The sequence below is a fragment of the Puntigrus tetrazona genome, chromosome 24, assembly GCF_018831695.1.
Source record: "Puntigrus tetrazona isolate hp1 chromosome 24, ASM1883169v1, whole genome shotgun sequence".
Lineage (NCBI taxonomy): Eukaryota > Metazoa > Chordata > Actinopteri > Cypriniformes > Cyprinidae > Puntigrus > Puntigrus tetrazona.
Genome location: NC_056722.1, coordinates 18206282 through 18219704, shown reverse-complemented (window position 1 = coordinate 18219704; position 13423 = coordinate 18206282). Strand labels below are relative to the sequence as shown.

Here is a 13423-nt window from a genome sequence, read left to right as displayed (position 1 = left end):
TTTTTTTCCGATTGCGGGCCAATAGGAGTCGTCCATTCGATTTACGTCATGACGCACCGTTATTATTCGCTCATGCTGGTACTTATATACGTGTGGATTCAAAACACTATAGGAATGCATGCATTTTCTACTGAAATGTGTTCGTTTGAAGGACATTTCCTTCGGCATGATGTACAAGACGAGCAAATTCACGAAAAACGTCGTTTTAAGATAACATTTTAGCTTTTTTATGTCTCGTTGTCAACATTGAAAACTTTCAAAACACAACCGCCGTAATTACGGTAGAAGTTGGCAGGTTGGTGAGGCAGACATTTTTTTTTATGCGCGTTTAAAAGGATTAGTACGGTAGACCAGCCGCGCCTACGTTCCAGGAAGCGTGAAGAAAGCTCTCGTTAAATGAAAGAAGTGAGCTCTTGCAGGTCTCACGAAATCGTTGTCAGTTGTAAGTGGTGAGCCAAGAACAAGGAAGATGTTTTCACCGCGGTGAGTTTTAAAATGCTGTCTTGTGTCACGCGTTTAGTGCAAACGCATCATTTGTGAGTCATGCTGAGGATTCCAGACCAGCCTGGTCTCTCAATGTTGACCTTTTTTAACATAGTTTCTTTAGTTTAAGGTTTAGTGCTTTTGGATTTTTACCTTTAGCAGTTTTGTGAATTAGCGTTTTCAAGTCAGCTCTCCTTTCCCATGTCTTTGCTTTTTATAAAGGGTCATGAAAACTGCATCGTTCTTAATGTGTAGAGGGTTTTCCACTGGTCAAATGTGCCGACAAGGGAAAGCTCCAGATATGGCTGAGGGTAATTATTTCATTTTAAAATTGCAGGTAAAATGGGACTTGAGTTGAACCATTTATTTTGTAGTATGTGTTTGTTATTATATATTACTAAAGTGACCAATAAGTCCCAATGTTACCTGTATTCACTCTGTCTACATAAACCTATGTTGCATGTACATTTTAGTGTAATATTGTAATGTGATTATATCAGCGCATCACTGACAGAAATCCCATTAGTAATGTCTGGCCAGATCTTGGTACAAAATAAATAATTTAGTAATTTGTGTGAAAGTATTGCCTAATGATTATTATATGCGCACACTGTAAGCAATATAATAATTTACTTATTTACATCAGTGTTTTCCTAGTCCTGACTCATTTTTATTTCCCCACAGGAAACACATTTTTACTTGTGAGCAATGGTAAAATGAAAAAACATTTACTCTCTCTTTGAAATTCACAGACAGTTTCTTTTCTCATGTGGCTTCATAAACTGTCCTGCTGTTATCTCATGGTACATGTGCATGTAGATCTTTGTACTTTGACAGCTAATGTTTTTTTTTTTTTTCTTCAAACACCTTCACACTTTGAGCAGCCTGTTCATGGTAGTCTCCGTACCTTTCTAATACATTGCTTCTGTTTTTTTAAAATTACGATATTATACAGATGCGCCTACGCTTTACTTTCCAACGCAGCTCTTTAGTACATACAGTATGTGATATCTCTGTACATCTTTCAAGCTGTATTTTGTTCCTCCTTATTTTCCCAGTTCGCAACAGGCTGAGAGAGATAGTCGGAGCGTCCACCAACTGGAAGTATGTTAACATTTACATATGTTATGAATTTTGTATCTCACTACTTTGCATAAAATGTTGTATTTTCTCTATTTTGTTGTACAGAGATCATCAACAAGCATTAGCCGAGCGTGCTTCACTAAGCCAGTATCTTGCTCAGAGTCAAGATGAACTTCCTGCAAAGACAATGAAGGACAGTGCAATTGAGGCGCATCTTCCTCTGGGTACCCAGCCTGCCTTGAGAGAGAAATACCTTAACTATCACAACAGTGTCAGGTGCGTAAAGACTACCACCCGGTTACCTGTCCTTTATTGAATGAGTGGCATTCAGATTATATCAAACTTCACAACCAGCCAGTTATGAATATTCATTCTGATCTGGATACATTTTCTTTTGCTTATATAGCTTTTTCTCAACAGGTTTGGAAGGATTTTGGAGGACCTGGACAGTTTAGCAGGTAATAAATATATCTTAAAATATAGAATCCAAAAGGGGGTTTTCATAGTGATTCCAATGAAGCAGCATTTTATGTTCCTCAGTGAACGTTTTTTTAAATAACCATTTTTTTTCTTAATGGGCTGAACATTTTAATAATCTAAAGAATCTTTTTTAAAGATTAAAAACCTTTTGTGCTCTGGAAAGGATTCATGGATGTTAAAGGTTCTTCATTTGATCGTAGAATCTTTACTTCTTAAAAAGGAGATGTAGGTAATAAAAGGTCATTCTGGCTGATCATAACTCACTCTTTCTTATTGCATACCATTTTATTCATGTCTCTTTAGTGCTCATCTGTTACTCTCACACATGGAATAAGGAGCTGAAAAGATCCCCGCTGTCTATTGTCACCGCCCTAGTGGACAAGATCGGTATGGCTTCTTGAAGTAATACACTTTTTTTGTTGTTGTTATATTCATTCATAAAATTCTGTTTTATTGTTTCACAGACATGAGAAAAAACATCATCTACCCAGACTGTGACATCAAGTTCACAGGTCATGTGACATGGGTTGGCAAAACTTCAATTGAAGCTAAAATGCACATGTCTCAGGTATTCCTAAAGTCTGGTTATAAAACATACGGTGTATTATAAAAGTGGCATTGAACTAAAATACATTTTTACAGTATCATGAAGGGGCGTACACTGATGTATTAGATGCCACTTTTGTAATGGTGGCTAGAGACCCTGAAAACAAAAGGTAACATTAAACACATTGGTATGATCAATATATTTACGATTGCTGTATTGTGTCTGTAAATTAATGCATGGATTATGTACTGTACTATCCAGGGCCGCTTTTATAAACCCATTAAAACTAGAAAGTCCAGAGGAAGAAGCAATTTTTCAACAAGGAGAGAGTGAGTAGCCCTTTTGTTTGTTAGTAATCACAATTGCCACTTCAGTTCGAAACTTCTATAGCAAGACATACGCTCTTTATATTATTCAGTTAACAAGACGAGGCGTGTGGAGCTGAGCACAGCGTCTCTTCTGAAAGTGGCTCCCACAGCTGAGGAGAGGACTCTCATTCACAACCTGTTCCTCAACACTCTAGACGCACGGTCTGATTTATCATCACTACACTGTTATTTATGTTTTTCGCCCTTTACTAAACAATATTTACCTTCTCCCTATAGAACAGTCAGCTTCCGGAGTCGTATTTTGCCTCCCAACTCAATGTGGATGGAAGATGCCAAAATGAAAGGGCTTGAAATTTGCCACCCACAGGTACGTTTTTTTGTTTTTGTTTTGTTTTTGTTTTTTGCAATACTTAATCAAATAAACTGATAGTATATATATGTATTGTTGGGTTGGGTCATGCAGGAAAGAAATATATTTAACCGGATATTTGGTGGTTTTTTGATGAGAAAAGCCTACGAGCTTGGTTGGGCGAATGCCTGTGCATTTGCGTAAGAGATTTTTCTTTATCATCTGCTGAATATTTACTGTAAATAAGACTTTCATTTCATGACATGGCTGTATTTATATCTTTTAGCGGGTGTAGACCAACGCTGGTTGCTGTAGATGACATTGTATTCCGGAAGCCAGTAGAAATCGGCTCTTTGCTATTGCTGTCCTCACAGGTTTCTAAGTTGTTAAACATCAAATGCACACATTATTAGCATTATTTTTGTCCTTCAGAATAAGATTGGTAATAATACTGTTATGTCAGGTTTGTTACACAGAAGGGATGCACATCCAGGTCAGGGTTCACACAGAGGTTCTTGACCCATTGACTCGGCAGCACAACACTACCAATGTGTTTCACTTCACTTTTCGTGTTGAGAAGGATATCCCAGCTGTTGTCCCACAGAGCTATGGAGGTCCGAGTACAGATTTTTACAAATAGTGTTGCATTATATTTTAATGGCATTACCTGTAACTTAATATTGATATCATTTGCAGAATCTATGCTTTACCTGGATGGAAAGAGGCACTTTGATGAGACCATGAGGAGCCAAGGTTGAGAAGGATGAGAGGATGTGCTGAAAGGATGAGAATCCTGCCAAAGCTGAGAGGATGGTCACCACTGTAGTTACATGAGAGCGTGTATATGTGGATTCGACTATTAGTTTGTAGTCCAGTTTATTTTATATTCACAATATATCTTATTTTTTGCTGCATTTTACATAAATGTAAACTATTATTTTTTCACTATTTTAAACAGTGGGAGAGGAGCATTTATTCAAATGTTTTTTCTTGATTGTGGCAATACTGAACCTATTTAATCAAGACTAATAACAGACCGTGTTTTGTTTGCACTACGATGCCGAGTGATTTTGGTTGTACTGGTGGAATTAACCAGTTTTGTACAGTTACTGATTTGAATGCAGCCAAAGCAATTCACTGAACAACTGGTATCCCAGAAAAGTATGTTTAGTATATGCAGAAATTCAGAGAATAAGTCCTGTCTTCCTTTCTTCATCTCCTCAAAAGAAAACAAAGATATCCCAAACCGCAGATCAAATCTCAAAAACACTCCAAAAACTGTACCAGACACATCCGCTGTGTGTTTTCCTGTTAAATCTTCCTATGTTTTAGAATGCTGACAAATAGGTTTTTATATAGATACATGTCTTTTTTTTTTTTATTGTTTTAAATGCAACAAACAACCATGGGCCTTTCCAAAAGATGGTAGTATGGTTCAAAAATGGACTCTGTAGGATTTAAAAAAAAATGTAAGTGGAAGTAAGTTCAGGGGGATTAATATGATACCTTTAATGTACACACTACCTGTACCAGGGTGATCCAAAAACGAATGCATGCCATACAAAATGTCATTTTAAAAATTGTATAAGTATTGTTTGTTTGTTTCATATAACACAGAATCATGTTTATTTACATCTGTATTAATGGGCTAGCATTAGCCTTACGTATAACGCACATTGCAGATGTGTATTCTCTTTTTATTTATTCTATGAGCGAAAGTGTCCAATGGTATTTGTATGGTCATGTGATCAAAACAGGCTCCGTGTACAATAAAGTAGTATTAGCGTGCATATGGCTAGAGTCTTCATCTCGTGTGATACTTTGTACAATTCTTTTTATTTGCTTAAAAACCTTTCTTTGTGAGGAAACGGTTAGCTTTACTGACAGTGACTGACTGACTGACTGCCGTCGCGCGACAGACTCGAGAGACAGCCGCTACGTCACGACGCTGGTCATGACGACACGGCGAGTAAATGTTACTGTTTTGTCACCCATATAACAACCTAAAGCATGTGTCATTTTAAGCCAACATTTTAGGTTTTGTTTCTGTTGCTCAATGATCTTTTGGTAAACCTTCTAGAAAATGGTAGTAACTTGAACTGAACGTGTTGTTCGTTAAAAGTGCCTAAAGTTATTTATAACTTAGCACGGAGCTCGGAGGTGAAATAAAACTGCACGTTCAGATCCTGTTTTCAGAGTGGTGAGAGAACAACAAAAAGATGTTGTGTCCACGGTGAGTACTTCGGTATCTTCTGAGTCGTATTTAATCGGTAAAACACGTGTTTTATTTTATCCCTTTAATGCGTTGTTTTAGCAGGCTCTCTCGTGAAATGTTCTTTTTAGCCCATTCATTTTTGATAGGGTCCTGAAGTCTACAGTGTCCTTCACCTGGAAGTATTCAGTGGCTCAGATGTCCCAAAGAGGGAAGGTTCCTGCTATGGCTGAAGGTAATTGCTGGAATATATCATTGCTGTTATGCTGTGCCTTAAGAATCTGTTTCATTAAAAAATACATAAATTGCTTTTTGAGCTCAGGCACTTGAGGCTAAGCATAATAGAGATAAAAAGTTGGTGAAGGATTTTGTCTTAACTGAGAGTGTCAGTTTATTAATTGTCAAGACACAAAACATCACAGACTCTTTGCTAATATAGATGCAGATATTTGTTGTGTTCCCATCAACAGTGATGACACATTTTGGAGGATAATATTTTTTACTTGCAAGCAATGGTAATCTGGAAGAAAATTCTATTTATTAATTCTGAATGTATATTGAACTCTTGAAATGTTTTTTTTTTTTTTTTTTTTTTAACTCTGACAGCATGTGTCTGCTCTCCTGTTAATTTCAATTAAATCAAACATTGTTTAAAAATATATGCATGTAGCCTTTAGTACATCTTAAATTTTTGAAGCACCTTTCTCTTTCAAGACCATTTCCTTTAATTAGTAGCCCGCTGAAGCAGTCCAGCTTCGATTCCTGCCTTTTGTTTCCTGTTTTGCCACCTGTGTCCATTATCCACATTTTCCCCTTTAGATTTTCTTAAGAACTGTTTTGACAAACAAGTTTAGTAATGAAGTTACCATAAATTGACCTTGCATTGTCAAACTTTTGAGTGTGAAGTTTTAACTGTCTGTGTTTCTAATGCCAAAACTGACAAGCTAACCCCCGGAATGTTTAATGTCTCTTATTAAAATTGTGGTCTTTTTTTTTTTTTTTTTTTTTTTTTTTTTTTTTAACAGTTCGCAACAGGCTGAGAGAAGTAGTCGGTGCATCTACCAACTGGCAGTATGTTCCTGATTTAAAAATTACGCAAAAAATGAGAAGTCTCTGAAGTGTACATTTTATGACGTATTTTCTCCATAATATACAGAGATCATCAGCAAGTGCTGTCCGAGCGTGCATCACTAAGCCAGTATCTTGCTCAGAGTCAGGAACAGCTGCCTCCAAAACGAATGAAGGATAGTATGATAGAGGCGCATCTTCCTCTGGGTTCCCAGCCTGCTTTGAGAGAGAAATATCTTAACTCTCACAACAGTGTCAGGTGCTAAACCATTATTCTGCACATAGGTAGTTGACAAATAAAAAATGGACTGTCCTATGGTATGAGAAATTAAAATGCATATAGAAAAAAGAACTTAAGGTGCAAATAACACAAGAAAAATGGATCTTCATTCTTAGAGTTACAAACAGCATGAGAGAGGTTTATCTGCACTGTTAGTTTTTTTGTTTGTTTTTTACATTTTTTGCTGTCACGCCATAATACACATTGATAATTCAACCACACACTGGCAGCCTGGTTATTGATCACTGTTGGCATGTATTGTATTGTTAACGAAGGAGAAAAACTGTCGTTCTGTTTTTGATTTTTTTCAGTTTTCTTCACAGGTTTGGTCGGATTTTGGAGGACTTGGACTGTTTAGGAGGTAATATAGATTTTAATAAAATAGATAATATATGTTATATATTTAAGCTGAATGATACATCAAACATTCACAACAGAAATATCGTGATAATATTGATAATATAAGAATTTGATGACAGGACAAAACAATCTGATACTACAGTATATATAGAGCACAGATCTACTCATAATAGTTCTGTGCTTTATATATTGAGTACCATTCACACCAAGCACGATAACTAATATATATATATATATATATATATATATATATATATATATATATATATATATATATATATATATATATATATATCTTTTTAATCAAGCTTATTCATGTCTCTTTAGTGCTCATCTGTTACTCTCACACATGGAACGAGGAGCTGCAAAGATCCCCGCTGTCTATTGTCACCGCCCTAGTGGACAAGATCGGTATTGCTATTCACAAAGCTTATTCAAAGGCTACTTAATTCATATTTTATTTCTACTCAATTTTTCAGTAATATATATATATATATTTTACTGTTGGTAATGAACTTGTATGCTGTTGGTATTGTGTCTCAGATATGAGACAAAACATCATCCACCCTGACTGTGACATCAAGTTCACAGGTCATGTGACATGGGTTGGTAAAAGCTCAATAGAAGCTACAATGCACATGTCTCAGGTATTGCTTTCCAGTTTTTAGTAAGGTATTCTCTGTGTAGTATTATCATTAAACTGAACAGAATAATTTTCTCAGTACCAAGATGGTGCGTACACGGATGTATTAGATGCCACGTTTGTCATGGTGGCTCGAGATCCTGAAAATAAAAGGTATCAAAGATCTCTGATGTGATTAGTATGCATACAATTTATTTGCTATATCTGTGAGTTAATTTTTTTTTTTTTTTTTTTTTTGTAGGGCAGCTTTTGTAAACCCACTCAAACCTGAGGGTCCAGCGGAAGAGGCCATTTTTCATCAGGGGGAAGGTGAGTAGCTTTTATTATAGTTTTTTTTCTTTTTTTTTAACAAATAGACCTTTAACTCTAAAATTAATATGATTTAAAAATGTGTTGAGGTTCACAGATTGTATCATTACGTTAAGGATAAATGCAATTTATTAAATCAAGAAGATTTGTGCAAAGGGTATATTACCTTAATTTTTTCTTTCTAATATTGGCAAATTTATATTATTCAGTTAACAAGACGAGGCGTGTGGAGCTGAGCACAGCGTCTCTTCTGAAAGTGGCTCCCACAGCTGAGGAGAGGACTCTCATTCACAACCTGTTCCTCAACACTCTAGACGCACGGTCTGATACACCATCACCCAACAGTTTTAAACATATATGCCTTTTATTTTTAGTATTTTATTTATTAATTAAAAGGATTTTGTGCTTTTTTTTTCTGTAGACGTGTGAGTTTTCGTGGTCGTATTCTACCACCAAATTCGGTGTGGATGGAGGACGCCAAACTCAAAGGGCTAGAGATTTGCCATCCAGAGGTAAGGGATGCATGTGGGTCAAAAATAGTAAAAGTTTTCTGTATAAATTAATTGCAATTTTGTTTTTGTTTTTTGAGCCAAATATAAATATCACATCTTTCCCCAATTTACTAAATTTACCCACTAAAATGTCATTAAGTGTAACTTGACTTTTTTTTTTTTGTAACTTGTCAGGCACATTTACAATAAAAATCAATTTATGACACTTCAAAAGATAGTAAATATTAAATATTAGTAAATATAGATTTTTTTAAATTTTCCATTATCCTAGGTTTGTCAGTAAGATTTTTTTTCTTAAATTAAAACACAATCAAATTTAATGTTTCCTTATTATTTTATATATTTAATATGTACAAGCCAGGATAAGCATGTTGTTTGAATTTTCACATAAATATTGTATTTCACTGCCTGACATTGTAACATTCTTTTTATTCTCCAAACACTTTACTTATATTTAATTTGCTTTCTATGATATAAAATCACTTTTGTGAAATAATTTTTATATCTGTATGTATTTTTAAATATTGTTTATATATTGAATAAAATCTGGTCTTTATACAGGAGAGAAATATCTTCAACCGGATATTTGGTGGTTTTCTGATGAGGAAGGCCTATGAACTTGGTCGAGCCATTGCCTGTGTATTTGCGTAAGTGTAAAAAAAAAAACTCAGATGTTGAATATTTTTTGTGAAAATGTTGTTTATTTTATTTATTGACTGTGTTTGTGTCTCTCAGTGGATGCAGACCAACTGTGGTGGCGGTAGATGATATCTTATTTCGTAAGCCAGTTGAAATAGGTTCTTTACTTCTGCTGTCTTCTCAGGTCAGTAGCTTTTGCTGTTTCAGCTAATTTAAATTTCATTCACACTAACAAAACTGTAATATCTTAAACAGGTTTGTTACACAGAAGGGATGCACGTCCAGGTCAGGGTTCACACAGAGGTTCTTGACCCATTGACTCGGCAGCACAACACCACCAATGTGTTTCACTTCACTTTCCGTCTTGAAAAGGATGTCCCAGCTGTTGTCCCACAGAGTTATGGAGGTTAAGAAATATTTTCTTTTTATAAATGTGTATATTATTATAAATAAGAGAATAATATATTCATGTAAAAAAAGTATTTGCAACTCAAAAAATTTCTTCATCTTCAGAGTCTATGCTGTACCTGGATGGAAAGAGGCACTTTGATGGGACAATGAGGAACCATTGTTGAATAGTCTAGGATGTACCGACATCTATCACTACTGTTACATGAGTGTGCGTCTGTCTGTGTGTGTGTGTGTGTGTGTGTGTGTGTGTGTGTGTGTGTGTGTGTGTGTGTGTGTGTTTGTATGCAGATTAATGCTTTCCAAAATGTCTTCCCTACAGCTGTTACATACATGCATTTCATACATTAAGTTTATACATTTTCTGAAGCACTTTATATGATGTTTAGGATGTGAGATACTAATGTTCAAGACACTGTGACTACAGTTTACTACAATTTGTGACAAACTGAAACTAAAATTATTTTCCCTTCATTTATTGTAGCTCCTAATTTTGTAGTTCTACACTGCACCTCCCCCATTAAATTGTGATTTGCAGCCATGAAAATTAATAAAATCTTAAAGCATGGACTATAGCAACAATCATACATTTTCTGTTTGCACCTAGCTTTTAAATATGTAATTGGCTAGAAATGATTTTGAGTGGTAAAAATGCTAATCCAGAGAAACACGCAACTGGAAAAGTCTTGTAAATTTGGTCAGAAATTGCATAGAGGTGCACTGACCTTACTCTTTTGCAGGTGCTTAAATGATCACAATCTTTAAAATATTTCTGAGTGGTACAGCTCAGAGTTTTGCAACGTTGATGCGGAAAAAGAGAGATGCGGATTTTAAATATATCTGGCACCGGTGCAAAGTCGAGGTTTGGGGGATTTCAGCGCGATAGATAACATGGCAACCCATGTACTCTCGCGTTATTTCGACGGTGGGTTGTGAGACAGCATGGCAGCGGTGGTGTTGAGGCGTTGTTGGAGAGGACTGTTGCAGAGCTCGAGCAATGGAGCTGTCAGGGCGAAGATCCTCGAGGGTCAGTGCAAGTAAACTTACAGTAAACTGCGTTTAGATGATAAACGAGGAACCTCCGCTTGTTAAAGCGAGGCAAATGAAGGGGGTGTGGCAAGAAGACGCCTTAGGGGAGTGGGATTCACTTGTAAGAGTAATAAAAGTGCTTTTTTTAAAACGGTAAAATAAGTTCTGCTTATGTCATTAATCGCAAGTTTGTCAGAAAGCTAGTTGTTGTTAATAACTTAAATGTAAACCCCAATCAACAAAAATGTCAGTATAAAAAAAGAGCAGAACGTTTCTGTTTACTGTTAGTACTGTGTTTTTTTAGAAATAAGTATCATAATGACCACAGTTTTTTGAATAGTAGTGTAAAAAAAAATGCAGAACAGAAACCCTAAAGCCCTGTTGTGTTTATTTGCAGGGGTTAGACCGAAATCTACAGTACAGTATATATCACGGCCAGATCATCCGAAGCTGGCCTACCGAAGAGTGAAGGGAAAGAGTCCTGGTGTCGTGTTCCTGCCTGGATATGGATCTAACATGAGCGGACAGAAGGCAGAGGCCCTGGAGGAGTTCTGCAGGTCATTAGGTCACTCCTACCTGAGGTTTGTGTCTGTCATTCATTCATGTGCATGCAGTCCATATATCTGAGAGCTAGAATTTAAAAAAAAAAATGTTTACAACAAAGTTATGACGTCAAAATAATTGAAGATTCTGTATTTTTCCAGGCCACTAGTCAATTATGCAATTTTTTGACACTGATTATATGACCTTTAGTACAGATTCTCTTTCTTTGAAGTTCAGTAGTCTCCTTGGGTCATGATCTTTTTTTTTTTTTTCTTTTTTTTTTCTTTTTTTTAAAGCAATCAAATAACGTCCCACCAGTGTGTGATGAAAACCTCTAGGTCAGAGTTCACGCGCAACTTATTAATTTTATGTGGATTTACAGGTTTGATTACTCTGGTCACGGAGCTTCAGAGGGTGTATTTTCAGAAGGCACTATTGGAACATGGAAAAAAGACGTCCTGTTTATGTTAGATGAACTTGCTGAAGGTCCACAGGTAGGACAGGAAAGACTTGACCGTGCTTTCGCAGTCTTCCATATAATCGAAAATAATATTGAATTCAGTGGTGATCAGAAACTGCCTGGTTTCCCACATTCTTGAAAATATCTTAAGTAAATGTAATAAATCTTGGGTGAACTATACTTTTAATTCATTAATTTTAAAGAGTGACCACTAGAGGTCACTAATACTTTTAAAATGTACAGCTGCACACTGGCTTTGACTGTAAGTACTGTAGTACTCTGTCTCCTAGATTCTGGTGGGCTCCAGTATGGGCGGCTGGCTAATGCTTTTGGCTGCTATCGCTCACCCAGAGAAGACGAAAGCCTTGGTGGGCATTTCCACAGCGGCAGATCATTTCGTTACAGCCTTCAAGACACTTCCTATACAGGTGAGATGCAACTGAGGTAATGTGATATGTTTTAGTTTTATGCGCGTCCTGCTCTCTCACGTGTCGGGGTATTGATATTCAAAAATCAGTCGGCGTTCACATTTGTTATTCAGGTGAGAAAAGAATGCGAGGACAAGGGTGTTTGGACAATCCCCACAAAAAGTAACGAGGAAGGCATATACACAGTTAGTATGGAGTTCCTGCGCGAGGCGGAGAACCACTGCATCCTTCAGAGCCCCATCCCTATCACCTGCCCCGTACGTCTCATTCATGGCCTGAAAGACGAGGACGTGCCTTGGCACATCTCCATGCAGGTGGCCGAGCGCGTGCTGAGCTCCGACGTGGACGTCATTCTGCGCCGCCACGGCCAGCACCGCATGGCTGAGAAAGATGACATCAAGCTCATCGTGTACACCATCGACGACCTCATAGACAAGCTTACCACCATGGTGTGAAACGCCACGCGCCAAGCAACCTGCCTTGAGACCCTCTCGTACTTTCTTTGCCAAACACCCGCTTCCTGTTGTGTTGTGCAAGACGAGAAGGATGCAAAAGGCCAACTGTGGAAGGACAAAATAATTTTGTTTTTTTTTTTACGTTTACCGTTAATACTGTGCCGTTAAACCTTTTAGGTAAAGCTGCTGTTTGTCTAGCATAACGTTTGTTTAGATCTTCTGTGCCTTTTTTACTGTATTTCACTCTGTTTTATGGGAATAAAGCCTCTGTATACCAATATATATATATATAATAGAGTAGTTAAACACTGTTTTTTAAATCCCTTAAAGCAATAGTCCAGGTTCATTATTAAGCTAAACGGACAACAATCATTGTAATTTATTAAAATTACATCTCGCTAAGAAATAAGCATGTTATAGTAAAGCTGACCTTTCGGTTCTTTTCTGCCCTTTGCGTTCTCTGTTTGTTTGGAGGACGCATTGGGCCACTGCTCCAGAAACGGCTTGGTTGTTTATTTACGTGCATGATTAGTGTTGGACTGGATTCAAAGGGCCAGGGGCTTTTTCTTTACCCCATCCCAATTCAATGAGCTTTAACAACCAGAGTGACCTTTCCATATCAGTTGATTATCAGAGGCCTCTAAATTAAAACGGCACCAAGCAGTTTATGCAAAATAAAACATGACGACGTGAATACATCATTCAGGTATTAAAGTAATTGCTCAGTAGAAGAGCTTGCTGGTGTTATATAAGCTGCCTTATATTTTGAAGTTGTTTAGATACTATTAAACTTATGAAACAGTATG

The 13423-nt window shown here is 36.7% G+C and overlaps 3 protein-coding genes across 7 annotated transcripts; all 3 read left to right on the top strand.

Moving 5' to 3' along the window:
- Positions 1–92: 92 nt before the first annotated feature.
- On the top strand, positions 93–5061 carry LOC122329647 (acyl-coenzyme A thioesterase 9, mitochondrial-like). Of its 3 annotated transcripts, XM_043226045.1 has the most exons (16): positions 93–483; positions 706–794; positions 1168–1194; positions 1542–1587; positions 1672–1842; positions 1987–2024; positions 2350–2433; positions 2511–2614; positions 2689–2762; positions 2855–2922; positions 3012–3123; positions 3199–3289; positions 3386–3471; positions 3558–3645; positions 3735–3885; positions 3968–5061. In XM_043226045.1, the coding sequence occupies exons 1-16, from the start codon at positions 470–472 to the stop codon at positions 4027–4029; spliced, it is 1305 nt and encodes a 434-aa protein (XP_043081980.1). In that variant the 5' UTR covers positions 93–469; the 3' UTR covers positions 4030–5061. The 3 variants fall into 3 exon arrangements, with proteins under 3 accessions (XP_043081980.1, XP_043081981.1, XP_043081982.1); XM_043226046.1 differs by lacking the exon at positions 1168–1194; XM_043226047.1 differs by lacking the exons at positions 706–794; positions 1168–1194.
- Positions 5062–5196: 135 nt separating this feature from the next.
- On the top strand, positions 5197–9913 carry LOC122329648 (acyl-coenzyme A thioesterase 9, mitochondrial-like). Of its 2 annotated transcripts, none has more exons than XM_043226049.1 (15): positions 5197–5504; positions 5633–5718; positions 6509–6554; positions 6640–6810; positions 7155–7192; positions 7519–7602; positions 7735–7838; positions 7914–7987; positions 8076–8143; positions 8353–8464; positions 8565–8655; positions 9217–9302; positions 9391–9478; positions 9550–9700; positions 9808–9913. In XM_043226049.1, the coding sequence occupies exons 1-15, from the start codon at positions 5491–5493 to the stop codon at positions 9867–9869; spliced, it is 1275 nt and encodes a 424-aa protein (XP_043081984.1). In that variant the 5' UTR covers positions 5197–5490; the 3' UTR covers positions 9870–9913. The 2 variants fall into 2 exon arrangements, with proteins under 2 accessions (XP_043081984.1, XP_043081983.1); XM_043226048.1 differs by having other exon boundaries at positions 5615–5718.
- On the top strand, positions 9829–12897 carry abhd10b (abhydrolase domain containing 10, depalmitoylase b). Of its 2 annotated transcripts, none has more exons than XM_043226051.1 (5): positions 9829–9913; positions 11129–11312; positions 11657–11768; positions 12025–12162; positions 12276–12897. In XM_043226051.1, exons 1-5 carry the CDS (start codon positions 9880–9882, stop codon positions 12615–12617), a joined length of 810 nt encoding a protein of 269 aa, XP_043081986.1. In that variant the 5' UTR covers positions 9829–9879; the 3' UTR covers positions 12618–12897. The 2 variants fall into 2 exon arrangements, with proteins under 2 accessions (XP_043081986.1, XP_043081985.1); XM_043226050.1 differs by lacking the exon at positions 9829–9913 and adding an exon at positions 9927–10729.
- The last annotated feature ends 526 nt before the right edge of the window (positions 12898–13423 follow it).

Excerpts from the sequence above, each read along its gene's own strand:
- LOC122329647 (XM_043226045.1), top strand. Across the intron at positions 2,763-2,854 it reads AGAGACCCTGAAAACAAAAG|GGCCGCTTTTATAAACCCAT; the intron begins GTAACATTAAAC and ends TGTACTATCCAG. Across the intron at positions 3,646-3,734 it reads TGCTATTGCTGTCCTCACAG|GTTTGTTACACAGAAGGGAT; the intron begins GTTTCTAAGTTG and ends CTGTTATGTCAG.
- LOC122329648 (XM_043226048.1), top strand. Across the intron at positions 5,719-6,508 it reads GGTTCCTGCTATGGCTGAAG|TTCGCAACAGGCTGAGAGAA; the intron begins GTAATTGCTGGA and ends TTTTTTTAACAG. Across the intron at positions 8,144-8,352 it reads CATTTTTCATCAGGGGGAAG|TTAACAAGACGAGGCGTGTG; the intron begins GTGAGTAGCTTT and ends TATATTATTCAG.
- abhd10b (XM_043226050.1), top strand. The coding sequence starts at position 10,645 with ATGGCAGCGGTGGTGTTGAGGCGTTGTTGGAGAGGACTGTTGCAGAGC. Across the intron at positions 11,313-11,656 it reads TTAGGTCACTCCTACCTGAG|GTTTGATTACTCTGGTCACG; the intron begins GTTTGTGTCTGT and ends GTGGATTTACAG. Across the intron at positions 12,163-12,275 it reads TCAAGACACTTCCTATACAG|GTGAGAAAAGAATGCGAGGA; the intron begins GTGAGATGCAAC and ends TTTGTTATTCAG.